We start from the raw sequence: 27,845 nt of genomic DNA, 5'->3' as shown, positions 1-27,845 counted from the left end.
GTAGTAGCAATTGTTACTACTTACTTACAGTGAGTGTTAACTAGTAGTTTGTTTTAAGTTTTCAGATTTCATATTTGGAAGCTTTATCTCGTCCTCTCGGCTCACACTTGCTCATTGGGTTTTCAAAGGCGCTGCTCTCACAAAACCTCGCTTGACTGAATATTTCTGGTTTGGAATTGGCATGTTTGAAGACTCATGGCAGCCCATTCCGCAGAGTAATTTCTCATTGCTTCCTCTCACCATCTGTTGACTGTGTCAGAGGAAGCCTGTATGAATATGTACAAAGCTAGAAAATGCATTACAACCATAAGTAGTTGTTGTGTGTTTTCTGACGCCAATGGAATAGTTTATAGTTGAATTTCAATTCCCTTCCTACTCATTAAGTTTTTCTTAAGTTCTTACCCAAGTGGATGCATTTTGCCCATGATATTCCCTCTGTTTAATATTTTAAAAAGGGACCATAACATTGTTCTTGTTGTTTATTACTTTTACTTGGCATGTTATGTTGTTGATAATGGCCATGGCATGTGGAAAACATGTCCTAGATGCTCACAAAACAATTAAAAAAACATTAATACATTCATTTTTGTATATTATTTATTTGCAACATTGCTACAAAACTCAAAATCAAGAAGAAATTTGAATAAGAATACTATGAACAGAACAAGACTCAACATCCTTGTTCTATTAAACATGGCTCCAAGTTTTCACGTTTGAATGTTCATGGCAAGAGATTATTTGTCAATCACTGGCATTGAAATATGAAACATAAAAAGTAAAAGAAAAATACGAAGCCCTTTGTTTTCTTTATTTTGCCTTACTTCTGTGTACAAAACTCCTCATCCGTCTGTCAGCAGGTTCTAGTCTTGGTAAATAGCCATACATATTTCACAGCCCTCTAGCTTGGGCCTGAGCTTGAGTACGAAAGCGTCATCTCATCTTTCACTGAATTGCCTCTGGCTGTTTACTATAGAGGTTGTAAGGTTGGACATAGGTTTTAAAAATGAATTTAAGGGCCATGTTGGCCTATGGCACCTGAGAAACGAAGATCTTGGCTTAGCTTTTTTTTTTTATTGCAGTCCCACAGCTGGGTATTCTTGTGATTTACTTTTGTTTGTATTTTACTTAAAATGCTTTTCATACTTTGCTTTTAAACCTTTATTAGAATACATCTGTTGGGGTTTCAAAAGCAAATAAGATTTTCAGAATTTCTTAATTACTGTAAAAAATGTAAGCTTGGTTCAACTTTGTAGGCATCACCTCTGGTCTGATAGAGTAGTATTGATAAATTAACATTTACCATCTGTACTCAATACTGAGCTGGTGTTTAAGATGCTGCACTTTTTGTAATGATACATTTTATCTGTGAATTTATAATTATGTCACTTTTTGTTTTCTGGGATTTTTAAAAAAATAAAAATAATGTAATAATTAACAGAATTTTTATTGTCAGTATATCAGGTCCACAGGTGTCCTCTTAAACTGTTAAACCAAATATACTACAAGATCAGCACTTTGACTGACTGTTGTGATATGCTGATGCACTGATAACATTAACACAACTTTGTGTTACAAATGTACTCTAAACTATTTAAAATTTAGTATGATATATCTCACACCATGGTTAGCAAAAGATTTCCACAACACCTCAAGTCTGGGATGGTTCTGACATTATTTTGGCTTCACTTTTGCATTACATTGATCGCTTTGTCTTTTTCCTCGAACTGTTGTGTGGTGGGTGCATTGTTCTACTTAAGGGAGGCTGCTGCTGCTGGGGAGTGCTGTTACCACAGGGGTGTGCAACAATGACATATGGTGGATGTGTGATGAAGTAACATGCACATAAATCTCTTAACGCAAAGTTTCTAAAGTAAAGGCTGCATGTTAAGATGATATTAAATGTTATTTTCTTTACCCTTTTTATGTTATTAATGGTATTTATGCATAAGAGAATTTATTTCCCAACTTCATTTTTTTGTTTTCTTTATTATTATTAAACTATATGTGTAAGTTGCTTATACTTTATGTCAAAGCCTTGGGCAGTGGTCTTTTCTTTTCTTTTTCTTGTTTTTAAGTTAACATAAATATGCTTGATTAGTAAACACCATACCGCATACCATGAACAAACAAAATCTTTGGCAAGGATCTAATTTCAGGACAAAGACTAGTTCATGTAGATGTAGGGAAAGTGATAATGCCATTGCCTTAAATAACTGTTGGAAGCGCTGTAGTTTGCACGCTGCTCTGGAACTCTTAAGTCCTAATGAGTTTCAATGGGTAATGTGGTAGAGCAGCCATGGGGTGAGGTGTAGAACAGTGCGTTAGTCATTCTGAGTGGGACTCATACTTCTGGCAAGTGAGCAAAGCTGACACCTCCCTTCCCTTTGAGTTGGCATGAGGTGTCTCGCTGCTCCTCAACAGAAACCAACAAAGGCCTCATAGACGCCAATAACTAAGAGACATCAAATGTTGGCTCGTCGTGTGGAGAGAATGTGTAAATATATCTTCAAATGTGTCCTCGTGTGTTGTTTTCTCCCAGTCTCTTTCTTTCTCTCTCCCCCTCTCTTCCCCCGTTGCGGGGGAGTTAGGCTGTTGTCATGAAGCGCTGTTCCTCCGTCGGCTGATCAATATGTTGCTGGGTTTTTTTCTCTTTCAGAGGAGAAGACACAGCTGGTTCTAAATGTCGACAAACAGCTTGAAGAAGTCAGAGAGTTGGTATGTCTTTGATCAGTAATTTTCTCCTCTTCCCATTTTCTAAATAATGAATTTGTGGAAAGAGGGAGGGGACAATTTTCACTGGCACCAGACAACAGCACCTGTATTATCCTGGTGGTGACATGACATGTAGACATAACGCACATGCACGCATACTTCACATGGCGGAAAGGAGGCTTCCTCCTCATATGATTACTTTCCCATAATCTGCTTTTAAGTGACACCCCTATGACACATTTCAAGCCATTATCTTGGGTGGGTGTCTTCATGTTGCTGTTTAAACATGAGCAAAGTCACCTGACAGAAACAAATTGTTGTTGCGGTTGTCTTGTTATGCCATAGTGATGAGTTCCCCCCAAATCTGCCACAGAGAGACCTGTCTACCCATGCATCAGATGTACTTTTGCTTCATTCACTCAGACATTGTTGGGCCCATGCGTGTCATGGCAATGAAGGAGCCCTCGTATTTGATTGTGTACTTACAGAACATACTTCCTCTGTAACTTTTATCACAACTGATTGACACCAGCAGAAGGCGTTTTATTTTACAATCGGCACTGGAGGATATTAAAGTTAATGCTGCTGAAGTTGAATCTGTTCAAAAGTGTTCAAAGGGAGCACACAACTGTAAAACTTGCCCTTAAATTTTTTTTCAGAAAGCTGGTACAGGAAATATGATCATAAAAAACCTAAACTTTTAAATGTAAAAATGTACATATACAGTCAATTTTGTACTTTTAATATTTTAATGTAAATCTGTATTATAGTGAGCTCTAAATCTGTCACTCTGGCAGTGTTTTATATTCCAAGTATTTCTTTCGATTTTGAAATGACTCTTAAAATTTCTGTTAGGAATGTTTGACTTTAAATGAATTGGATGAATTGTGGGTTTTAGCTGGAGCAGATGGACCTGGAGGTGCGAGAGATCCCCATCCAAAGCAGAGCCATGTACAACAGCAGGCTGAAGAGCTATAAACAGGAGATGGAAAAGCTTGAGAAAGACTTTGTAAGTATTTCAATATGTCATGAAATGTTTTTTTTTATTCTCATGCAAACGCAACAGTTGTAATAGTTGTAATGTTCTTACTGAGAGTGTAAATGATGCTCCATAATAAATAAGCGTCTATAAACTACTCATTTTAAAACAAACACCCTAACTTTTTTAAACTCAGAAATTAAAATATAAAATAAATGCATATTCAAAGAAATATCATTTGGAAAATTGGTTTGGAACCAGTCACTGCTGACACACATGTGTTGAATTTGTGGGTTACTTTTCTTCCACTCAGACGAGCTGGATGAAGTCCAGAGACTGTGATGGTTTTCCATCTTTTCAAGGCCACCGTGCAGTTCTGTTGTTCCAATGTTTTGTGTCATTATCTTACCAAAAAGATGAACCCCTGACCAATCGATCTGCCTTCGTTTGTTACTTGGTTTTTTTGTTTTGTTTTGTTTTTTTGTCACATGTCCAATAGTGAAATACAGTACCGTTTTGTGCATGACCATATTCTGCTAATAATTCTTCAGAGGATGTAGTAACACTTTGTTCCATCACCGCCTTTGTTCAGACACATCATTTTTGTAAGTAATCAACAAAATTTGTGGCACGTGCATAAATCCCTTTCATGACATTTCAAGGCTTCACATACTTCCATCGCTCTGCAATAGCTGTAAATTAACCAAATAATTAAACAGTAATCCTCGAAAAACACTTCTTTTCTCATGAAATTTGCATCATTATTTATTTATCTTTACTGTTAGAAAAACACCAAAAACTGTGGACTGTTTGCGTGTAACTCTCACTCTCGCAGTAATTCCTGCACTCACAAACAGACTTGCACTGAAGCTCAGCGGTGCATCCACAGAGGTTAATTCAGAGTTCATATCTGAACTTTCAAGCAATGCCTATCGAGAATGGGTTGTGCGTGTTTGTGTTGTTGCTGCAGAATCTGGCCTTGTTTAGTAATTCATAAATCACTGTATGTCTTGGCTTGATTTATCAAAGCTTAATGAACAGTCTGGTCTTTTGGGTCACTTGCTTTTAGTCTACATTTTGAGCTACCAATATTGCCCAAGGTACTTCACGTAATCAATAATACTCAGAAATACGCAATTATCCAGTGCAATTGACTCCAAAAATTTTTTAACCTCTTATTTTAATTATTATATCTTTAAATTGATCCTTGTGAAACCATTTTAAATTGATTGTTGGCATTATAATTATAATAAGAAAAATCGTAGTGGTAACTTTAACTATATCTTTTTTTCTGTGGTTGTTGTTGTTTTCTGTTGTCAGTTTTGTTTTGCTGGTGCTCATAACATGATAATAAACCCGTAGTGTAAGAGCCGCTGACCTTGAGCTTGAGAGCACGTGTCCCTCCACGAATCAAATTTTATGTGATTTAAATCCACAGCCTCAGAATGAGTTGGAAAAATATATACTGAATTGTTGAAGTCCTGTTGAGGAAATTCAGCAAAGGCTTCTCCTTAATGTGTTAAGTTTAGATGTTGGCCAAAATAACGAACAAACTTTTCTCCAAACCTTGAAATGAATAAAGTGTGTACTTTTCCACACAAATCTGAACTTTTTCTTCGCTTGTAGAGGATTTATTGGAGGATATTTGGATAGCTCAAGTTTAATGGGAAGGTTTTCAGAAAGTAATGGGAAGCAGTGCAATGATCATCACAAAAATGCACAATGCACAGCCAATATAATCAGAATTCCAAGTGTTGAGTAATTTTGATTTGATACAAAATGTCAAAATAAAAGTAGCAGTTGCGAGACTCAAAATAGACTTATGCACATATGAAAAACTACATATTTATACTGCCCATCTATACCTCAGATGACTACTACAGCCCATGCTTTTCACCAACACTCATTATTTTTCTTGAATGTTTGTTTGGTATCTAATCATCAAATACTTTTTATATTCCCCCACCTCACTGCTCCAAACAAGTAAACATGCACAAACACCGCATTTAGATTCAAATAATATGTGCTAGCGACCTGTGAACACGCCACTGAGATGTGCTAGCTGAGATCATAGAAGAGATCTCTGTGCCAAAACAGCTTGCTTTTCTCGCCATGGGCATTTAATTGGCTGACGATTAATCTTTAACTTTTCTTCTCCCCACTCTTACCATGCTTAATCATCAAGCAGTTAACACCTGCTGTGGCCGATATTGGTGCTAATTTTCGTTTCTAGCCTTTTTTCCCTGTCTTACGAGCATGTGCTGGCGACAAAAATTGTTTCTTCACCCTGGCAAAACATGGCATTCCTCCATGCACTTTATAATGCAAAAATCCGGTGTGCACAGTCCTTAGAGAGTATGATGATGTCTAAATTCTTTTTTGCACATCGCTGCATACTTAAGTCGTGTCTGTAATTGCTTGTACTGAAATAAAAAGCAGAAGGTAGCCGTAGGATAATCCTGGTGTCCGGAAAATAAAAAAGCAGTGACTGGCTTCTAACTGTGAGTCTCCCTGTTTGACTGTAATTTCTCTTTTTTACACCTCTGCGTGTGGCGCGGTGAAATCAGCGCACATTTAAACCAGGATCACCCACCTCACAGAGTTACATCTAGTATATCTCGTCTCCCGTAAATCTGATGCAAGTGTTCAGAAGGCAAGAACTTCAGCCCCCTCAGATGTGTCTCAGATGTGCCAAATGCTATAGCTGAGCTCAGCTTCTCCCTTCCTGCCGGCCTAGGGAGGACATGACACTCGGCTCGAAAAGGCATCGAGTGGAAAAAAGGGCAATCTCCTTTCTTTTTAATGTAAAAAGCTCCGGCTTTGTTGTGCTTTCTGTGGATATCAAGGCCTTTCCACTCCCTCACTACCAAATCTCCCCCCATAACCCACCCCCTACTGGCCTCCCACGGGTGTCTCCCCCCTTAACCTGCTCTCTCATCCCCTCATTCACCCGTGGTTTGAAGTAATTCTACCACTGGTGTGCCAGCTTGAGACCTCATTCCTTCTCCTTTTCAGACAGAGGGCTGGAGTTGACCTCAGAAACCCAGCCATTTCATCCAGAAAGACAACTTATCAAACAACCATCCCAAAAGGTGTATATATATATATATGAGGTGTAGCTTTGTTGGCTTGTTGGGTGACAGCTTCATTGTGATAAAACTGGGGGCCATGGGGATCTCACAGGTGCTGAGCCACGACAAAACAGACATTGTAGTAGCCAAAGCAGACAGCAGCTTAAGCAAAATAAAAAGTAAGCCAAAGTGTACAATAAATAAATAAATAAAAAGGAAATGAAAATCCTATTTGATGGGGTCAGCTTGCTTAAATCAGAGGGAGAAGAATGGCATGGCTCTTAGCGGTGGCTTTGATCAGGGAAAGAGAGCCTAACCTAAGCTTAATTTAATGAAATCTATTGGGCAAACAGAGCCACCGTTTTCAAAGTGCCAGGTTAGGTCTGTCCCAGTGGGCAAGATGAGGACTCGCAGGCATTGATTGCGTCACGCAAAACACAACTTTAAGTGTGTGAGTGAAACTGGACGCCATGAAATGTGTGATTCGTGTGACTTGTGTATAATGAGGCATCGTAAAGCAACATTGGCTGGAGGATTTAAAGAAACATTTGTCAGTCCTGATAAATTTCTCTTATCCGAATATATTTTGAGTACAGAGACCCCTCCTTCCTTTCGCCTGACTATGACAAACTGTTCTTTATCATTGTCAGGTCTCTGATTTATTATGTAGACTCAATAAAAATGAAGAGTTTTCTTTTTTCATTTTAACAACAAAATTGATATTATTTAGATTAGGTCATCATTATTTGGTTAAATGACAAACAATCTTCAGGTATTATTGAAAATGAAGTAAATTGATAAATTTCAAGCAAATCTTTTCTAATTTCCTTGTAAATTTTAACACTTTTCTGCTTTTCCAATCATCAGTAAGTAATTAGCTGAATAAGATGCACTGGTGGCTGTAACTTGGAGCCCTAATATCATTGTTATCATTATGTAATTGGTATAAATTCACTGGAATAGCTTTGCCTCAATTATTTAATATAAAATTTCATGAGGAGTATTGATCTCTTTAAAAAAAAAAAAGGTCATTACTTTGCAGTAGCTATGAAGTTTAGACAAGTGTCTTCATATTTTTTCTTCCCATTTTAAATCCTGAACCCTTTTGAGAGATTATTCACTGCATGGCCTACTTGGACTATCAGCACACCTCCTGCTGGCAGCAGATGGCGGTGTTGATCTAAGAATTTTCTTTGAGTAAGCTTCAACATCAGGAAGATATTGGGCACATTCACCAATTACTTTGCCCTGCTGATATGTGGTTGGACTTGCTCTGATAAATTCTTCTTACCATTGCTATGCCTAACCTCTGCTTTATGTTTAATATGCAAGATTGAAAATGGTGTCCCTGTGGTGAAAACCTGAGTTCTTGCTTCAGTAGCTTATAAGTTTATGCATTTTCTTTTCTTTTTCTTTGCTTAATTATGCTTTGAAAAATACTTAAGCAAACAAAACAGAATATAAATTAAATGCTAAGTCCTTGGGAAAGTGAAATGCCTTTTTTAAACATTTCATGCTTAAACTCACAACAATATTCTCATTTCTTCTCTCAACTAGTTCTCTGGATATGTTTTACCTCTTTAGATTGTTTCTTCTTTTCTTTTTTTTATTATATCCAAATAAACACTACTAGTCCAAATGTTTGTACTCAAGAATCTTTGAGTATTAAAAGATTAATTAATAGTCTTTAAATCTCAAGCTTTGACAAGTTTTGTTGTTGAGACCTTACATCTTTTTGTCATTTATTAAAAAGGAGGTCCTATAATAGTCAAGGCAGTTTTGTTGATGGCACGAGATCCATTGTGTTATGTGTTTTGTTTCATCTTATGGAATTTTGAATAGAAAACTATTTTTGGTTTGTCATAATACGCCACATAATGTTCCATCAAGGACCCACTAACATGTTATCTACATGCCAGTATTTCTTTTGAAACTCATATTGTCACCCGGTCTTATGAGGTCGGAAAATATGTAGGCATAGTACAAATTATTAGTTATTGCAAGATTTGAAAAAATGCGATACAGTCAAAATTTAATTAGCCTGAAGTGCAGTACTTAAATTCAGAAGGAGCCCATTCAGTAAGATTGAGGTGATGATTTGTCTTTTCATTCCCAGCTTCATTTATTCCGACATGGACCCTGATGTTAAATCATGAGGCCAACTGTCACAGGAACTCAACTATCCCTTACTAATTTCCAGTTATCTGTTGGGGTATTGTTTGGAGCTTCAGTCATGGTCAAATAGGATGTGTGGATTGCCTTTTTCTTTAATAAAAGTATTTTCGGTGGAATGCCTCCCAGTGTCTGCCAAGGGAGATAATTAATGCATCTGGAAAAGAGTTGGTCAGCCTTGAGAAATTGAACAGTTTATCTGCTAGGTGCACTGAGGTGAATGGAATGAAAAAGCTATTGGTATTGAATATTTTCACTCCATATATCAATTTCATAAGTGGTTTCACTGACCTTATAATGATATCTTGAGACTTGACATGTAGTTTTCAGTTGAGGCAATGACTGAAAATGGTTTTAATGAATTGGAGTACAGCACCTTTTAAGCTTTTTTTTGATGTAGAAATGATTTAATTAAAGTGTGGATGCACAGATATAACAGATAATTTAATGCTCAAATTCGATCAACACTGAGTTACTAATGAATGACTATTGACATTCCTACACGCGGCTCAAAAACATGTTTGAGAGTGTTATCTGAAGTTTTCCATGAGACTTTTTTTTTCTGGCCCTAAACTTAAAACTTTTTGTGTCCTCTTAATCTGATGGTCAACCACAAACTATTCATCAGTGGCAATGAATTAACATATTTCTGGATTTATATTTTAATTTTCAGGGTTTTGTCTTTGTGTGAATGGCTTCTGCACTAAGTTCAGTGTTTGAAATGTGAATTTTGAGTGATGGAACGGAGTCAAACACTTGAATATGAGGGTCATTTTCATGTGTTTCATTATCTTAAAAAACTAAATAAATGATCATGGACACTTGAAGATTGTAGAGACTATCCAGCTTTAACAAGAGTGGTCATAAACTCATTACTTTTGGCACAGTTACTAACCTTAGCAAAGAATGAAGAGTTTGCAAAGTCATTTAATGAAAAAGTTATTTGTTTTAAAGAGCTCTGGCATCTTAAATGCAATTTTTTTGCACAACTTGATCGTAATTATGTTGAGATTTAAGTTTTGAAGTGAGATTTTTTTTGGCTGACTGTACGTTCCAAGCTAAACGTACAACTAGCGATTATATATTAGCATTGTTGTAATCCCACTTGAAGGCTTCTTTTTTTTGCCCCTTGTCCTCATTAAAGTGACTTCTGCAAGCAACAACATGACAGACCAACATTAGTTGGATGTTAGACACTATAAATCGCATTAGGTTGCCTTGGCTTACTTGTTCATATTAAACACAGAGGAGTAAATGCAGATTGACTCTTTTCATGGTTTGTTGCTTAACAACCCATCAACAACACCAAAGTCTAATCACTCATCACCAGTCATAAAAGAGTTCCCTGAATTGACAGGGATTTTTTTCCCCTCTCTCCCTATATTTCCTCTGCGCTGAGTGCAGATTTAGGATGTAAGCAAATAGATCTTCTTCTTCTACTTATGAATTCTGGCTTTCATTCGGAAATCGTTGCGAGCAGTACGTCTTGCACAAGCCCTTTGCGGATTTGTGGTATTGCAGGCTTTACCATGTCTCCTTTATGGACACCAAGATGGGATTCATTTGTGGATTAGCCTTTTGTCACTCATGTTGAAACCATTTTATTTATTTATTTACTTTTTTACATGTTTGATGGCGTAATGGCAATGGTAGGTCAAATCTGGGTTGAAGGATAGTGTCACAAGAAGGACAAAAAGTTGTGCTGTCCAAAAGTGCCGTGTTTGGTTTTTTTAAGAAAAACGGGAGACACAAACAGTTAGCAATACTTTGCTAATTCTGCTTTGTTTGTTTTTTCTATTTAAAAAAACATGTATATTTTACATGTGTAAATTGTATTGGAAGCATTAAAAGAAGAGGATAATTGATAAATGTAATTTAACAGCCGTTTAAGTCTAAATGGAAGTATCGTTGAATGTTGATGGGTCTGCGTCTCAAGTTAGAAATGTCCTTTTGGGCAAAATATAGGCGTTGACACCAGTTCAGGATTAATTAATTAATAGGGTGTTCTCGGTGGTTGTGAATGTAAAGTTGATTTTTAAGTTATATGAGTAATTTCTTTAGCATTGCTCAAAGAAACCAGACTGAAATTATGCTGTGTAATTGCACAACAGCAAAATTTACTTGCTAACGAGGTGTGTGCTCTTTAACAAAATGATTTGTCGTAGGGTTTGACTCTCAAATATCACACAGATAGGCCGTAATTTGTAAACACATCATCCCCTGCTTCTTCTGTGCCTTTTCATGTGAACTCTCTTCTGTATGGATGGGGTATCTGCATTATGCCTGGAGCACAGGATTTGTTTGGCAGTGTGCAAATTCGGCCGTTATCCTTCCACGCGATCGTTTCCTTTCTCGCTTATCTCTCCTGGCCCCTCCAAAGTCACCGTACTTTCACACTCACTGACAGCGATCAGTATAGCTTTCAGACGCTTGTCTGGCTGAGTCTGCCAAGAAGCGAAGGCCCTCCCAGGTCCCCTCACTGTCCTCAGGGCTTGTGTGATTGAGTGACTGGAGTGAGTGGGGGCCAAAGATAATAGGGGGAAAATATAAAGACATGGGGTGATGATATGATAGCACCCCCACGCTCCTCCTCCACCCTCCTCCCTCTCTTTACTCCCCTTTCCACCTCCCCTTCACTTTTCTTTTCCTTTCTGTTCTTCTTTCTGTCCTACCCCCGGTTCTCGTGCACCGAGCCTGTCCCACGCAGTAGTGTAAACCAGAAGTGACATGTGACACCCACTCCCCAGTGATGTGCTGACAAGCGGGTACTAGAATAGGTGACAATGTTTTCTTTTTTTGCCAGACTGGCTTAAGTATGGTGAAGGGATTCATGAAGTATTTATGAAATATATTATGAATCATTGGGTCTGTGTTTTTCCTCTGTATTTTAGGCAGTGGCATTTGCTTTTAATAAGTAAGGCTCAGAGACGCCAAGGCTGGGAAAAGGAGTAAATGGAGGGAAAACTCTGTATATTTCATCTTTAGTGGTGTTTCTTTAGAGTAAAACTTCTATGTTTACACATGTTTTAACCCTTGCTCACAGCCCCTTCACAGAAACATGCACACACATGCACACACACAATTAACTTGGTTTCTTCCTCTCATCCTAAGTGTTTCTAATGAGGGAGTGTGCCAGAAAGAAAGGGAAACCGTTTTTGCTCTCAGCGACCAACAATTTTGCCTTTTCTCGGGTGTTTTTGAAGCCTGCAGTGGAATCTGGCTGTGGCCTTGATCAGAATTACATTGTGGAAGATGAATTAAGGTTTTTTTTTTCAATTATCCCAGAGGTTGGCCAGCATTAGAGCATCAGCTTACTCCTGCAGTGAGACTAAACTCTTTAGTTTTGTTCCCCTCATCACCATAGAGCACTTGTTTGTTCTCCGTTAAGCTTTTTTTTTTCTTCTTTTTTTTGTATGTTTTTGTCTTGGTATTTTTATTCTGAAATTATTCATTTCACAAAAGACATTTGCAAACAATCAAATAGCTCATTAAATTAATGTTATTTTGTGGATATTCCAGCACTATTTTGTTTAAAAATAAATAAAGCATCATTTTTGTTTGTGTTAATGTTGAATATAAGACAATTTCCTTTAAATTGGCTTACGAGGTGCAAGAAAGTCTTGTCTGTACCAATCAGTTGACTGCTTTTTAAAAAATTTCTGCACCGTTGTTGTGAATTCCAGCACAGAACCTGCACACTCCCAGGAAACTCGTAAGTGTATTGGGAAGTTCAGGAGGGCACATGTTGGAAGGGCTTTGGAAGGGGGCCTTACTGGCCTCATCAGCATTTGAATGTGTTCTGGCTAGTGAAATAACAAAGTATACATAAATATATAGAGATAATGATCTGGCTAAGTCTCTATGTGCGCTGCTGTATTCTTATGCTAATGATCCAGCTATTCAACGCCAACAATGGTCACATTACAAGAAAAGGCAAAGCACTGAAGGAGATAGTCTTCTGTGTACGTGTCCACCGAGGGACGCGCACATGCTCACCAGGCCCAACTTCTTTCCCTTTGTGTCTAGGTTTTTTTTTCCTCTTTTTTTTTTTTATTACATTTTTCAATTTTAGATAACACTCCAAGAATAGACATCAAACAAAAATGAATCATAAATCGAGGTCAGGAGTGAGCCTCTTTCCAAAGCAGAGAAAGGGTTAAAAGTGAAGGTATCTTTAAAAAAGATGGGAAGACTGATAGGAGAGGAGCTCTTCTCAGCAGAGGGTTCAGTGAACCATATGTAGGTGCCCACAGGCTAATGGGCCGGTTGGTCCCTGGCTTGCCAGGTATCCTGTATGCACATTTCCAGCCCCCCCCCCCTCCAAAACAAAACACACAAACACACACACACACACACACACACACACACACACACACACACACACACACACACACACACACACACACACACACACACACACACAGATAGATAGACTCTCCCTCCTCGTCATCCTCCAGCACTCACCTCTCCAACCCCTCCCACCTTCACTCTGTGAAAATACCTCCTCCACTTTCCTCTAATCTCACCTTTTTCTCTGGTGCTGACCTGGGGAGGCTCTCTTTATTCCCCACTGCACGCCAGAAGCCAGCGTTGTGATCGGAGCCCGGGCCCCTGCGCTGGTTCCCCTCTCCTCTCCTCTATCCTTGCCCTGGCTGCCCGCCTCCCCGACGGCTCTGCTCTATTGATTTACTCCTCCAACCAATGCTGTCTGTCTCTGTTTTGCACCACCAGCACCTAGGTCCCTCATCTCTATAACCCTCCCTCTTTCCTCATTTTCTTTGCTGTCTTCTTTTTTGTCTTTTCATACTTTCTTTCTTTCCATCTTTCTTTCTGTCCCCTCCTACACAACCACGGGCTATGGAAGGAAGAAACTAATGAAACAAGAGCGAAGGAGTGAAAGAGACACGGAAAGACTGGTAGTGTGGGAGGGGAAATGGGGCCTTTGATTTTTCATTAGAAGCACCTTCATATTTTAATATTGGGTTTAATCGGGCCCTCGTGCCTTAAAGAAATAACCACTGAGAGATGATCCCTCGGCCTTCAAAAACTATATGGCGTTTCTTCAATCAAAGCCCTTCTTGAATTTGCTCTTTTGTTTGGAGTTCACTTTCAACACCCCTCCTTCCACCGCCTTCTCTTGCCGTCTCCTGGCCTATCACTTTGTGGTTACAGTCGTTAGGCTTATTGACTGATCTCAGCAGTACTTAGCAATAGAAATGACTTTGACAGGGAACCCCCCTTCCATTCACACAGGTGCAAGAATGAAATAGCATGGTATCAGAGTGGTGTAAACCACTACTGGCAAATGATAAAACCTTGTTTGCTTGTGGGCTAATTGATTGATAGATTAAAAAAAGCAAACTAATAAAGAGAAGTTTTATCACAGTTGTGTCAGACAGTGTCAGGTTTTTATTAAGGGACATGATCTTTTTGAAGCTGATCCACTCTGTCTGCCTAAAATAAGTCTCCTCACCTCACACCTGCTCAGATATGTCGCTGGCTCATTTATTGCCTTGCCGTTGTTGATCATTCACCTCTATTTGTGTTTTTTGACAATCGTTTTTCTGAGACTCCTTGAGGTATTTCATGGAGGTGGAACACAATGCAGTGTGCGTCGAAGCCACCAAAGCACCAACCTGTGAGCTAATGAGAGGCCCCATGCTGTTATCTAAGGCTCCGGCTTCTCTACCACTGCTGCACTTCTATCAGGGGAGAGAACACACACCGGGCTACCGTTCACATATGTTGCACGCGTACGTTCCCTGGGATGCAAAAGCTCACAGAAGCCTCCATCTTAAATACAGTAGCCCCCATGTATGCTTCTGCACTCACACAAGCGCACAACAGACAGAAGTAAAGGATTCGATGGCACCAAAGACCGCAATAAAACAAAGGCGCAAATGACACCCTCCTGCGACAGTCCCAACTGTAGCTGCTTCCCTTTGTCTGATAATATATCAGATGTATTGAAAAGGAGCACTTAATTGAACAACCTCTCCCAGTTTGTTTGTGTTAAAGGAGAGTAGAAGATGCTAGACAACAATTTGTGTGTGTGTGTGTGTGTGTGTGTGTGTGTGTGTGTGTGTGTGTGTGTGTGTGTGTGTGTGTGTTTCGCTTTGTGCTTGGCTGTGCATGTGCATGTCTGTGTGTGTGTGTGTGTGTGTTAAACCCCTGCCGAGCAGAGATGCATTATTTAAGATGCTGTTGTGATACTTGTGCCTGCTTAAAGGTCTCAGCTTCCTTTTAACGCCATGCCGCATCAGCCCACCTCTGCCCCCACTTGTGGGGGGAACCAGAGTGGGGCCTGCTGGCGCTGGTCCACACATCACCTGGGAAAATATCACAGCAGGGGAGGAGAGGAAGTGAAATAGATAACCTTTGAGTTTAGCACACATTTTTGTGAACACACATTTTACTGCTCCACTTCATTGTCACTTCTGTGCTGACTTTAGAAATATTTTTTTACTTATTTATTTATTTTTACAGGATGTTCATTTTAGATCATTTTACACTCATCTTAATTTTATTTGGATTTTCACATTTTGTGCATCCCTAGAGCAACCGGGAGAGGAAAATGAAAGGACTGAATGTCAGTTTGAGGCAATCACATGGCGTTAGACATGAGAGTTATTAAGTCTAACTTGCCCAGTTGCTCTCCTGCTGGTGAAAAACCTTGTAATGGAACCTAGTACTATAAATTGAATGTGGTTAATTACTCTTCATGCTATGCCACCAGCCGTGTGTGCAGGGTGAAAAGGAAAAGCTTGGGAAAGTAGAGGGAAAAAGCGTCTGCAGAGGAACTTCAGGGCCCCTCATTACACTCTGCCCCTGGGTATTTTTATGCCTTTTATTTCCCATCTAATGAACTGTTTACATTTTTTTTCTGCTTTCTAGGCGCCACAATTATTCGACTTGTCCTTGTGTCACTCGTTGCACCAGGCAAAAAGCAAGGAGGAGAGTTGGAGGGCATTGAAATGTGTATATGGATCTCAGTTTGTTTCATTTGAATTTTTCTGAGAAAGTTTTGTTTAATATTACAGAGACCTTAATTGGAGACTGATTTGAATTTATTTTGAAAGGTCATATTATTATTATTATTATTATTATTATTATTATTATTATTATTAATTTTTTTAATTTTATTTATTTTATTTTATTTTAATTTATTTTACAATTAATAACGTGTTTTTCTGTGAGTGGTTTATGAAGGAATTAAGAGTCGTCATGTTTATTTAACAAAAGTATACCATTGCATGCTCATAGACTATAAAGGAATTGTACACAAATAAGATATCCATGTATTGGTTATAATTGAATTAATATCATTTGCTGCTCAGAGGATTATGCTGAACTGATTAGCATATCTGATATGAATTGTTATGCGTGCATATGTAATTATGTTTTGATGAGTAAAGAAGAATACTTTTTTTTTTTTTTCTGCTATCCATGTCAACAGAGGTAAAACGTGTGTTTTTGACAGGACACCAGCACCTCCATCGCCGCATTTGACGGGATGCGTGGAGTTTTTAAAGGCAGGCCACTTTGCATAAAGTTAAGATGTACCTTTTGTACTTTTCTTGTGTGCTTCCGGGAATAGAAGCAAATTCTCACCCAAGATAAAAAAAAAAAGTGACAAAAGACAGACCTTTCAAAAGGATTTAAAAAAAGCTCTTTTTCCCCCCCTTTTCTGAGCAATAAGGTATCTTCTGAAAGCACGTATTCTTTTTTAGATTACAAAGCCTGATTAGTTGGTTTCGTCTTAAGATGCGGAGCTCTGTCTCCACGTACTGTAAATAGATTGAGTTAGCCCTTTTAGAGCTTTTTTTAAAAATTATTATTAATGGAAAATAAGGTTTTTACAATAGACCAGATATCTCCTTTCTGACCTCGAGACTGTGCCTGTTGTCACTAAACACCCAAACTTATAATCAAAATCTGTTACTGTATTAAGCAGTCAGTATTGCACCTGCTTATATTTTACATCAAATGGGAAGGCAGTAGTCACTTAGGAATCTGTTGTTTTCCAGAGGGGGAATCCAAAAGCTGGAGTGTGTACTGTAGGTACAGGGAAAGTAGCGGCAACACTTTCATTTCAATGACATTTTCCATTTTTTATACTTTCTTTGTTATCTACTCTGTTCTCATTGCAGAAACCCTTCATACATTCATCCGTAACAAACAGCTATTTAGAAATACCAAAAAAGCCCTGCATATGGTTTGAAGGCGACGTAAGCCTCAACATTCAAATCAATGCTTCTCCCAGGCTTCCTCGTCTCAATTACTGGTGAAGTCGTCTTTCCCCCTAAGTTGCACTGAAGCTCTTTAAGATGAAACTCGACTTAAATGGAATATGTGGGTGTTTTTCCTGGCAAAAAAAAAAAGTGCGCGTGTGCCTGGTGTACAAGTGTACATGCTGTCGTTATATTGTCTTTATTGTCTTTCTGATTTTTAACAAATCTGAAATTCCTTTTTCTTGTGCTTACACTTGCACTAACAGCAACACAGTGACCATTCAGTTACCCTGGTGTAGAAGGTTTACAATGCTTTACAACGCTGGAATGGATGTTTTTTTTGTTTTGTTTTTAACGGCGACAAAATATGGTTTAAATTATGTTTCAAATACATAAACATATGCATTAGGCATTTAAATAAAGGATGACGAGCTTCAGATGACAGAAAATAAATCAGAAACGATCTCATTAATTATGCTTATGCTCTCATGACCATTTAAATAGCGCATGTTTCACCAGTTTATCTTGAACTGGCTGTCCCTAGTTCTTTCAGCATTAGAGCAATTAAGGTAAAAGTTAAATAATATTCAAAAACCAACTTTAACAGCATCTTTTGACAGAGTGCTCCTTTATACCGGTGTGTGTCTGTGTTATTTCAGACTGTGCTGCCAGTCTTTTTCTTCAGTAGGCGTTTAGTGGTTAGGTTAGGTCCCCGTGGTTGGCTATTGTTTGGGTGCGCTCTTTATGGGTTTTGTGGTCTGGGTTGTCTATCTAGTCAGTAATTACTCCAGAGAACTGTGGCCCTCACCATCACGATAATAACAAATCACATCAGCGAGGAGTTTCCACTCAGTGCTCCAGATTATGAGGAGAGACAAATAAATAAAATCAACCGGCTCAGTTTATATTGGTTCCAAAGCTATTTCAATCAAGCAGCTTGATGTCATCACTCCTGATGTTCAAATTGGCATTTTCAAGTTTGGTTTGTGCTTTTTGTCATGGTAGGCACCATTAAAGTGCTTAGTGCTATAGCTTCTTCAAACTTTTACTGTTAAGAAAGAGAGGAGGAAAGGATAGCGCCTTTGAGGGGGGAAAAAAAAATGTCCCCACCAGGTAATTGGTGTTCCTTTGCTTATTCCCCGACTTTTGTTTTATTTACTTAGTCAATTACAATATAAATATAGAAAAATTGAAAGAATTTGTGCTGAGGAAAAGTGATATTTTCATTCCTCTGCTGGTGTTTGTCTTTGATTTTGCCCACCTCCTGCAGCCCACCTAGAAACCCTGTCAAGGCGGTGACAGAAAGCGAAGGAGGCTTAGTAAACACTTTCTGTGTCTGCTGCTGGTGTGTATTTAGTTTAGAGGGCATGCCAAGAGGCTGTTTTTCCATGGGTCGGGCGTCTGTAAACAAGCAGTACAACGGCAGCCCACTCTTCCACAATCGGAGGTGGCACACTCTGAAGTGTGTATGAAATGTGTGTGTCTGAGTGTTTGTGTTTTTGGGTGTTTTTTTTCTCGGGTGGGGGGGACATGGATTCCCTCTTATTCTAGCCTATCTGGAGTCAGAGAAAGAGAGAGCGTGAGAGAGTTTGTGTGTGCGTGCGTGTGTGTGAGGGAGAGAGAGGCAACCCCAAATCCGATGGGCCGCCAATGGGTGATGAATTATTCCCTGTCTGAGTCACAGCATTGGTGTTATCACAGAGCCTGCCACTGCACTGGGATGACAGCAGTGACAGCCCCTAGAAAAGATTTAGCGCTGACAAGTGATACTTCCTCATAATACATCTCCCTGGCCCTCTCCCCTGTCCCTGGTTCCTCAGCCTCTCCCTGCACACAGGATGGGTTTTTTATCCCTCAACTTGTATTTGTTTAAGTGGGCAAGGTGTATATGTGTGTGTGGTTGGGGCTCTTTGCCACCACTGCTGTGGCATAAGTGCACGAGGTAAAGTCGATCACCTTGGAAGGAGGCATAGGCACAAAGCCTGAACACTGCTTTGTTGCTGGTACATGTGCTGTAAGGGCAAACACACACATATACACACCCTCCATGTTTGATTTGGTTTGTCACCGAGTTCCATTAGGGGGCTCTCGTGCTTAAGGAATGCCTGTTGTGTTTTTGCATCAACAACAGTACTAAGCCATATTTCCCCACTTGTTTTCTCTTTTTGCTCTCCTCTTTTTCTTCCTTCTTCTTTTTGTCCTTCTTCTTCCTCCTCCTCCTGCAGAAAAGGTCACGCATTGCCTACAGTGATGAGGTGCGCAACGAGCTCCTGGGGGATGACGCCAGTTCTTCGGAGAGCCAGGTAAGGTGCTAATCAGGGGCCCAAATGAGACCAGTGTGGGTGGCTGACTGGCCCCTAGGGTGGGGAGGTGGGCCCCATCGGAGCAGCCATCGAGAGCTGAAACCACACCATTGTCACTAAGCCATGCGGAAGTAACACTGTTTAATGCAAAGCTGGGCTAGCAGTGAGCGGGCTCGGGGCATGGGACCAGTGTCTGGACACAGCCAGATTGTGACCGACACACACATGCACACAAACACAAGCAGTGCACCTAAACACAAATACACACTTAAACACAGATTTCAATCCAAAACCCCAGCCTCCCTGCTCCAACCGTCCCACAGCTGTTCTCCAGCCGGGGACGGACTTAGGATCATAATAGATCCTCATGATCAAGACACACACAAAGACATACACTCGCACACAAAAATGAACACACAGCCGCTTACTCTCTTGTCTTTTTGTGAACTCCAGCGGTGAATTATGTGTTCCCTTACTGATGACTGAAAGAAATTGAAAAAGTACTCCATAAAAGTTATTTAGTCACTAAATAATTTGATCTAGTATATCATGTCAAGCTTCAAACAGAAATCTTATTTTTTAATGGCCCTTTTAATCATTTTTAGCTGTTAGCTATCAGTGTATTCACAATTGTTTGGGTTTGTTTTTGGGTTTTTTTATGTGCTATCAGTCCAGCCTGTTGAATCTGGGGATGTAAACAACATGAGCACATGAGCAATTTTCCTTTAACGTCAGCAATATTTACAAAAGATTTTTTTACACCAGTTTTGAGGGGGGTTTGTATTAAGAAGGCATTGCAGTTTTAATTTGCTAAAAATATACCACACTCTTTAAACTTAATTTTAAATAAATTGTTTCCAGTCAAACAGTAATACACCAGCAGCACTGCTCACAGCTGTATTCAGCCACTCTCAACTATGACAAAATGTCTTTTGACTAATTATATATTGCCTTTAGAGTCAGCTGTCTTCTTGCAGAGGTTACTGTGTCTTAACACACACACGCACGCACACACACACACACGCAAATAAATGCTTTCCACATACTAAAAAGAAGAAAGATGAATACATATGTGCACATTTAGTTTCACAGCGCTATGCGAGTATATTTAGATGATTCACACCCAGCCAAAGCTAAATAAAGTTGTCTGTTTTTTTTCTCGTTTTTTTGAACATTTCCCTATTACCATTTCAATGATGACCCATGAACCACGCATCTTAGAAACATATGTATCACGAGCCAAGATGTGTAATTGATATGCATATTCTTGGCAAATTAGCGAGACACAAAAGTGGCTCCGACATTTTATGCAGAAGTTAGAAGGAGATTTGCTGTCAGAAATGCCACATTTGAGACTCTGATGGGTCCTATCAAAATCTTGTCAAGGAAAAGCTGGAAATCCAGATCCCATTTCATTTCAAATCTTATTTCCCCTTCATTAAAAATGTATCTGAAATATTTAAAACGAATATTTGTAAATCTGAAATGTATAAATCTGAGAGGAAAATAATAAAGAAAAAGTTTAGGATTAATATTGTGGCATAGTACTATAAATTTACATTCTAGGATTTTGAAAGCTGATGTTGTATTTTAATTAATAAAAATATTCTTATATTTAATATATATATTTAATATAATTGTATTTCTAAGTTAAGATAAAATATGTGGCTTTAATCCATGCATGTACAAATAAAAGTAGCAAAGCGTGACATTTAAATACATGAACAAATCCAGCCATTATTTTTTGATCCTATTTAATAATAACATAATCATATATATATTAAAAAATTACAAATCCACATATATAAAATAAAATTTAGATTATTTATTAATTTTAAATTAAGAGGAAGACATTTTTAACTTGGGGAATTTAGGTCAAACATGATGCCCTTAAAAAAATGAGCCAAAATATGTGATTTATTACTCTTCTTTCATTTTATATTCACAAAATGTATTTATTGAATAGACTTCTGGGACTTAGAATGTTAAATTTTTTATTTAAAAAACTCTTTAATGAATGGTGATAATGTCTGTTCAACTTTAAATTCAAAACTAATCTAAAACTGTCACAGACACACAAACACACACCTACAAACGCGCGCACACGCACACACCCATACAAAGCCGAAGAAAGAGTTCATCTCGGGGGCAAAAGCAAAGTAAATAGATGATATACATTTATCCTTTTTCTTCCAGGTGCCGTATTTGCCTCATTTTCATTTAAAAACTTGTGGAGATAATACTTGTCTTGGTCTTGCTGTGAGTGGAGTACTCGCAACTTCAGGGTTTTTTTTTATCTAACGAGACGGCGGTGATAGGAGAGGGGAAAAGATGGTGGGGGCCGGGGCAAGTCGGTCAATTTAATTCCTGACGATCTGAAAGAGGTCAGGATCATTTCATATAGCCCTGGCTGAGCAGATCATTACCAGTCACAAATCTGTTGGTTACATGGCAAGGATTTATAGCTAAGTAAATAGGGAACCGTCATAAGTTCTGAAAATGGCGTGTTGGCCCTGCGATAATGGCTAAAGGACGATTTAATAGAGTTCGGCATTTATTCGTTATCTGTATGCGGACAGAGACTGAATTGGCACTATCACTCATTTTTTTAATAATGTGGTAGGCTACCATTGCACATTTTTTTTCCCTTTCTGTTTCCTCTGCATGCAACACACGCACACACACACACACACACACACACACACACACACTGTCAGCACACACAGACGCCACACACAAAGCAACAAATGCGCACACATTTTTCACACACGAACACTATACGGAATAGTTTCGATTTCAGTCACAGCAGAAGGCTTGGCCACAAGAGATTGTGCTGGTTTGAGCCGGCATGGACCAGATTTTACAGGCTACAAAGGAAGCAGATTACCACTTGTATCGAATTCCGTATTGGATAAAAAAAAAAAATCTTTTGTTTGAAAAAAAAAAAAATTGCTGATTATCATAACAGAAAAATTGCAGCAGTGCAATTTTGAATACTGGCTGGCATCACAAAAACACAAGGAACTACGCTCATGCAGGAGTAATTATACCATTTACAATATTCTGTATTTACTGCTGTATATCTCTCGAGCAACACGAGCATCACTGGCCAGAATAAAGAATGGATGCCAAAGAAAAAATAAAGCTAAACAGGAAGAAACGAGAAAAACAGCTCACCATGCCCCTCATATAGTTTTAACAAATCCTCCACAAGGACTTGCAATCAGTCAGGCAGCACAAATGAGCTAGAACAAGTTTTGTTTGGTATCCATTGACTGATGGCAGAGCTGTGGCGAGGGATCGCAGGATCTGATGGGGTTTTTTTCAAGCCCCAAATAACCACATTCACAGTGTCGTTTTAAACTTTGGCCTCTTCAATAATGCATTCTTAGCGGGAGTTGTTGCTTAAGTTAGAAAAGAGTGTTTCCTCACTAAAGTGCGCCTTGTTACTGCCGACATTTTCAAGGGTAAGAGCTCTTTATAAAAACATGGAGTTATACTTGTTTACCTCCCACATTACAGATATTGACAATATTTTTTTTACTCACTGAAATGTCACAGAAATATACTTATGATAAGCAAAAATGATGCAAGAACTATTTTTGACATGCTTCTAAAATTACAGTGGGATATGCTGTGGCAAATGCAAGATTATAATGTGTGAGTTTCTTTATTTTTCAGTCAGTTTTTGTCGAGCACAGACTCATCCTGAATTCATTATTTATGACAAATTTCTTTGACTGTGTTTACTAGTTTTGTTATAAATACAGGAGAGGGAAATTTAGGGAGTGCAGTATTGTTTTGTTGTTGTTGTTGTTGTTGTTGTTGTCGTTGTTGTTTTGAATTTTGGTATAAGATAAAAGCAAATGTTAAGTCATAGTTTTAATTTAAATAGATTTTCCTCCTATATTGTTCACAATGATCCCAAATAAATAGTTTAAGTAATTGTGGCCCTAAGTCTCCTTTTACAGCTACTACCTTTGTAATAGTGACCAATTAAATATTAGATTAAATTAATTAAAATCACTTTACAAGGCTTACACATTAAAAATGCGTCCTTCCTCTTTCTCTTCCAACTGTGCTGCATTCCTACGTGAAGCCTTCCTCCTCTGCAACCCTAACTTAAGAACAGGCCAGGGAACCAACCTTTTAATTGTGATTGGGCATAATTAATGGCAAATGGGATTACTGCCCTCCCTTACATGTCTGTTTCATTATCAGAGATGCAAGAATTTCCAGGACAGGGAATAGGAATAGCATTTCTTATTTACTTCACTTTAAATTTGTTATTCTCTTTCATGAAAAATGTATAGCTATGCTAAGATTCATTTTTCATGATCTATGGTTGTCCTAATAATAAGCAGTACTGTATGTATACACAATTGTAGCCTTACATGGCTTTCCATGCATACGCTGAACAATCTGCACCTTTAATGCGATTGATAACAGACATTAAATATTGACAGCTTACCAGCATTGATAAACAGCGATGCAAAATAATGTGCCTCAGCATTTTTATAACTCGGTTCCAAAAGGCACACAGTTTCCTTTTTTTGTTCGTTTTGCAGAGAATTGCACAGTGACAGATGAGAAAATTTCGCTCAACATTTAATCTTACTATAAATGTGCAAACCAGATTTTACTCATTCTTTCTTTTCTCTCGCTATATCAATTTCTGTAATGTGACTTCCTTGATAATCTCGGTTGATTCTGCGAGTCGAACGATCCATTCCCTGTGCTTGTTTAATGTGACAGCAGCAGGACTTGATCTTTGTTTGTTCAAAAAAAGTCAGCCCAAGCGGCGTGTTTAGCTCCGTTTAATGTGTTTGTCTTGTGATTTCCAAATGCTAAACATGCAAACAGATAAATCGTCAAGGTTAATTCTCTATCCAGCCATATGACTGTTTCTGCTTTTTTTAAATCTATCTTTCACTTTCTCCATCCTTCTTTTCTTCTCCTTTTTGCTCTCACGATGCAGTTGGTAAAGTTGCGTGAAGAGGTAAGTGCTTTTCTGATCTAAGAATTTAAGTTCTGCTTTCCGTATGAAACTACCTATTTGCTCTCCTTTCTTTGTTAGAAAATTAGAACCACTCATTTGGACACTTTCTGGATGTCTGATTGAACAGTTTAGAGGCCGAACCGCAGATAATCAATTTACTTAGGGCCAATCCCTCAAGTTCCCCCTCCTATAAATATCAGGAAGCGAAGATGAGATACTATTTCTGATGCAATTGTTTAAGGGCAAATATTAGGGAGTCAAACTCAGAGTTCCTTCAGTTATTGGGACCAAAAACTTTCAAGAACTTGGTCAGCTTTTGAGTTTTGATCAGGAATGGCAGCTTGAAACGTTTTACTGTTCTTTAAATATCTCAATATGAGGCCAAAAAAAGCTGCTTGTGCAGTAAAAAAACACTGAGGTTATTTTTTAGTGATTTTTGTTATGTGTTTAAGAGTGCACATTGTAGGCTAGTATTTGTTTTGTGCTTTTGATTACAAATGAAAGGAAAGAGATGCTTAGTAAGATGTTGGGCCACCACATGCCGCACCTTGGCTTTGATTGCACAAGTCCCTGGAAATCTCCTGGAGGGAAGGAACGCCATTCTTCCAAAAGATACTCATTCATTTGGTCTTTTGATGATGATGTTGGAGAGGACTAACTAACACATCAATCCAAAATCTGCCAGAGGTGTTAATCTGGGCTGAAGGAATTCTGAAGACTATAGCATATGACTCACATCCTCTTAAAACTCATCAAGCCATCCACTAACCCTTGTTTCCATAGACTGTATGTAAAAGAAGCCTTAAAGTTAAAGTGACAATATTCACCGTGGTATTAAATTGGTTGGATTTAGTACACACATGCCCCCATCTCACTTCCTTCTCTCATACACAGGAAACTTTTATTGTAGTGACCAATTCGATTTTGTGCCAGACGATAATCATGTTTAGTTCTACTGCAAAGTTTGATATTGAAGTACAATGACTTGATTTTGAAGCTGGCCTCAAGTGGCCATTTGAGGAACTGTAGTTTGAAACTTTTAATAGAAAGGTTGTGGATTATCAGCTTTTATAGCATATCAATGTACAAAACAGCTAAACTATTGTTTTGACTTAGCAGAAAAGTGGAAACCAAAATGCAAACCACAACATTTTTTTTCTGGATTGTCAAGCTATTAAAGGGAACTTGAGAGAGCTACATAGTGCCCTGCAAGATCATTTGAATTGTGAATTCTCCTAGAAACTAAGTTTGTCTGTATAGATCTGTTTTTATTTTCACAAATTTATATTTATGTTTATTCTTTCTTCCCTCCTTACCTCCTTTGGTTTCTGCATATCCAAATATATTGTATATATAGGATTGCACGTTAATAATAGTAGCAATGATGATGATAAAAAATGAATAAAAAGTTAACTGCATGCAGAAACTAACATCTTTGTTAACTTGTTGTTTAACTTATTAGCTTACCATATTTGAAACTGTATGGTATTGATATATGTAATTATTATAATGATATTTTAAAGAGGTGACTTATCAATAAATACTATATTATTCATAACAATTGTTCAGCTTGGTTAGCAATAGTAGGTGTTAATATCACTGATGTTATAATTATTTTAATAGTTTTGTTAATTGTGACACAGATCCTGTAAATAAGTATAATTCTGAGTATAATTCTCATAGATTTGCTTTAGTTTTATTTTTTATTTGATTCATTTGATATGTAAAGTTCTACTGGGCTGTCTCAAACATCTATCACTGTGCTTGAATCATGTTATTGTTGTGTATATTGTCTTTATTATTTACTGGAGTATCAATACTTCAGGTTAAAATGAAATGTCTTATAACTGTTTAATTACATGTCTAGCCTTTAGAGTTTGTCTTTTCTTGGACTGCCCAGTAATGCTACTAATGGTAGGTTCAACATCAGCTTACCTTAATTTGAACGTAGTCATTGTCTCATTGTCGATAAACAGATATTATACACATATTTAGCTTTATATTGTGCATGTATTCTTAAGTCTATATAAATTGTATTTTGCGCTCTGAGAGGCAGGTTCTTTAGTTATTGTAGGTTACATTATATTGTTGTCCTGCCCTGAACTCGTCTTTGTAGCTATAGTTACAGTATGTTGTTAAATGTGCCTTCGAGTGAGACTTTATTCAAGAAGGATTCTGAAGAAACAGAGTAATTCAGTTCCTATCAAAGCATCTCCATTCACACCTATCCATAATTTAAAGTGCCAGCTTGGCCCAGATGCCATGTTATTGTTCTTTTTTCCTTTTATTTAGCTTTACTTTTGTTTCCCCTTCTTCTACCGACTTTTTTCAGCATTTCCTCTTAGCCTCAGGGTCAGAAGACATCTTGAGTTACCTCACCTGTCTACCCTATTTGGAATGGTCCAGTCTGTGTAATCGGGCTTGAATCTTTGCCCTCGTCACCATTGCAGTCTTTTACCCTTTTGCTCTTCCTGCATTTGAATCAAAGGCTGGCGCAGCTTATACACACTTAAGCCTTGCTTTTAAAAAACTGCACTTTTTTCTTCAGCTGAAAAACATGTTTAAATATTTAGCACCCATATTCACAGCTGTTTGACACTTGTAATTCCTCGTCTTACAAGTCCCAAACAAACGGCAGAGAAGATCACACAGTCAGTCTGAATCACAGCTGTCATCATTATTCACTTTGACTCTCCCCCACCCTTATTGAAATAATAAGGAAATCATCTGAACTTTGGAAAATGGTGATAGTAACCGCCTGTGTTTGATATTGAAAGAAGGCAGGAGAAGGAAAGAAGAGGGGAGAGATTTCTTTTGAGCTACAGCTGCATTGTTCTGGGGCTCCCTGTTAATAACTTACAACTGAAGAGTGTTTCTTGACGCAAAAAAGCACAACAGAAAAACACCATTTTTGTGGTTCCTAAGAAGATCTTTGTTCAAAAATGTAGGTGTCAGATGAAAAGGCATACATACATAGGTAGGAATGGTGGTGGTGGCGGCGGGGCACACTGGTGCACTCTCAGATGCACAATATTTATCATATATTATATTTTAATCTTTTGCTAGAAGGCTCCATGAGAGGATCAGGTATGATTTGTGCTCTGTGCATGTCTTTGCCTTGTTCTGAAGGTTTTTACAGTGGTTATATGAGAACCGCAAGGGTCAAGTCTTGAATTGGGACAGTGTAGAACACCAGCAGCAACTTTGCATTTCTCTCAGTAAAAATTGCTGACAAGGATTGCTTGCTTGCTTGCTGCAGAATAAAAACAAATGGTTGAAAACCTGAACAATTTCACTATTTTTGGTCCTGCAACATTGGAGCAATATTGCATGACTGTGAGAGATACTGCATTGTAATTTGTATGTCTTTATGTCTAA

General features: G+C 38.2%; 1 protein-coding gene across 3 annotated transcripts in view; it reads left to right on the top strand.

Annotated features, from left to right (window-relative positions):
* Positions 1-27,845, top strand: part of vti1a (vesicle transport through interaction with t-SNAREs 1A) — a 110,793-nt gene that overhangs the window by 3,952 nt on the left and 78,996 nt on the right. For 2 of the 3 annotated variants that reach the window (XM_006791149.3, XM_006791151.3), the window contains exons 2-5: positions 2,657-2,715; positions 3,611-3,721; positions 19,391-19,468; positions 24,447-24,467. In XM_006791149.3, the coding sequence (XP_006791212.1) occupies positions 2,657-2,715; positions 3,611-3,721; positions 19,391-19,468; positions 24,447-24,467 (269 nt within the window). The remainder of the gene's footprint in view (positions 1-2,656; positions 2,716-3,610; positions 3,722-19,390; positions 19,469-24,446; positions 24,468-27,845) is intronic. The other variant, XM_006791150.3, reaches the window with a different exon arrangement.

Source organism: Neolamprologus brichardi, chromosome 8 (assembly GCF_056152115.1).
Source record: "Neolamprologus brichardi isolate AB-2024 chromosome 8, ASM5615211v1, whole genome shotgun sequence".
In the NCBI taxonomy this organism is placed as follows: domain Eukaryota; kingdom Metazoa; phylum Chordata; class Actinopteri; order Cichliformes; family Cichlidae; genus Neolamprologus; species Neolamprologus brichardi.
Note: the sequence above shows the minus strand (reverse complement) of the source record. Positions and strands in the feature narration are given on the sequence as shown.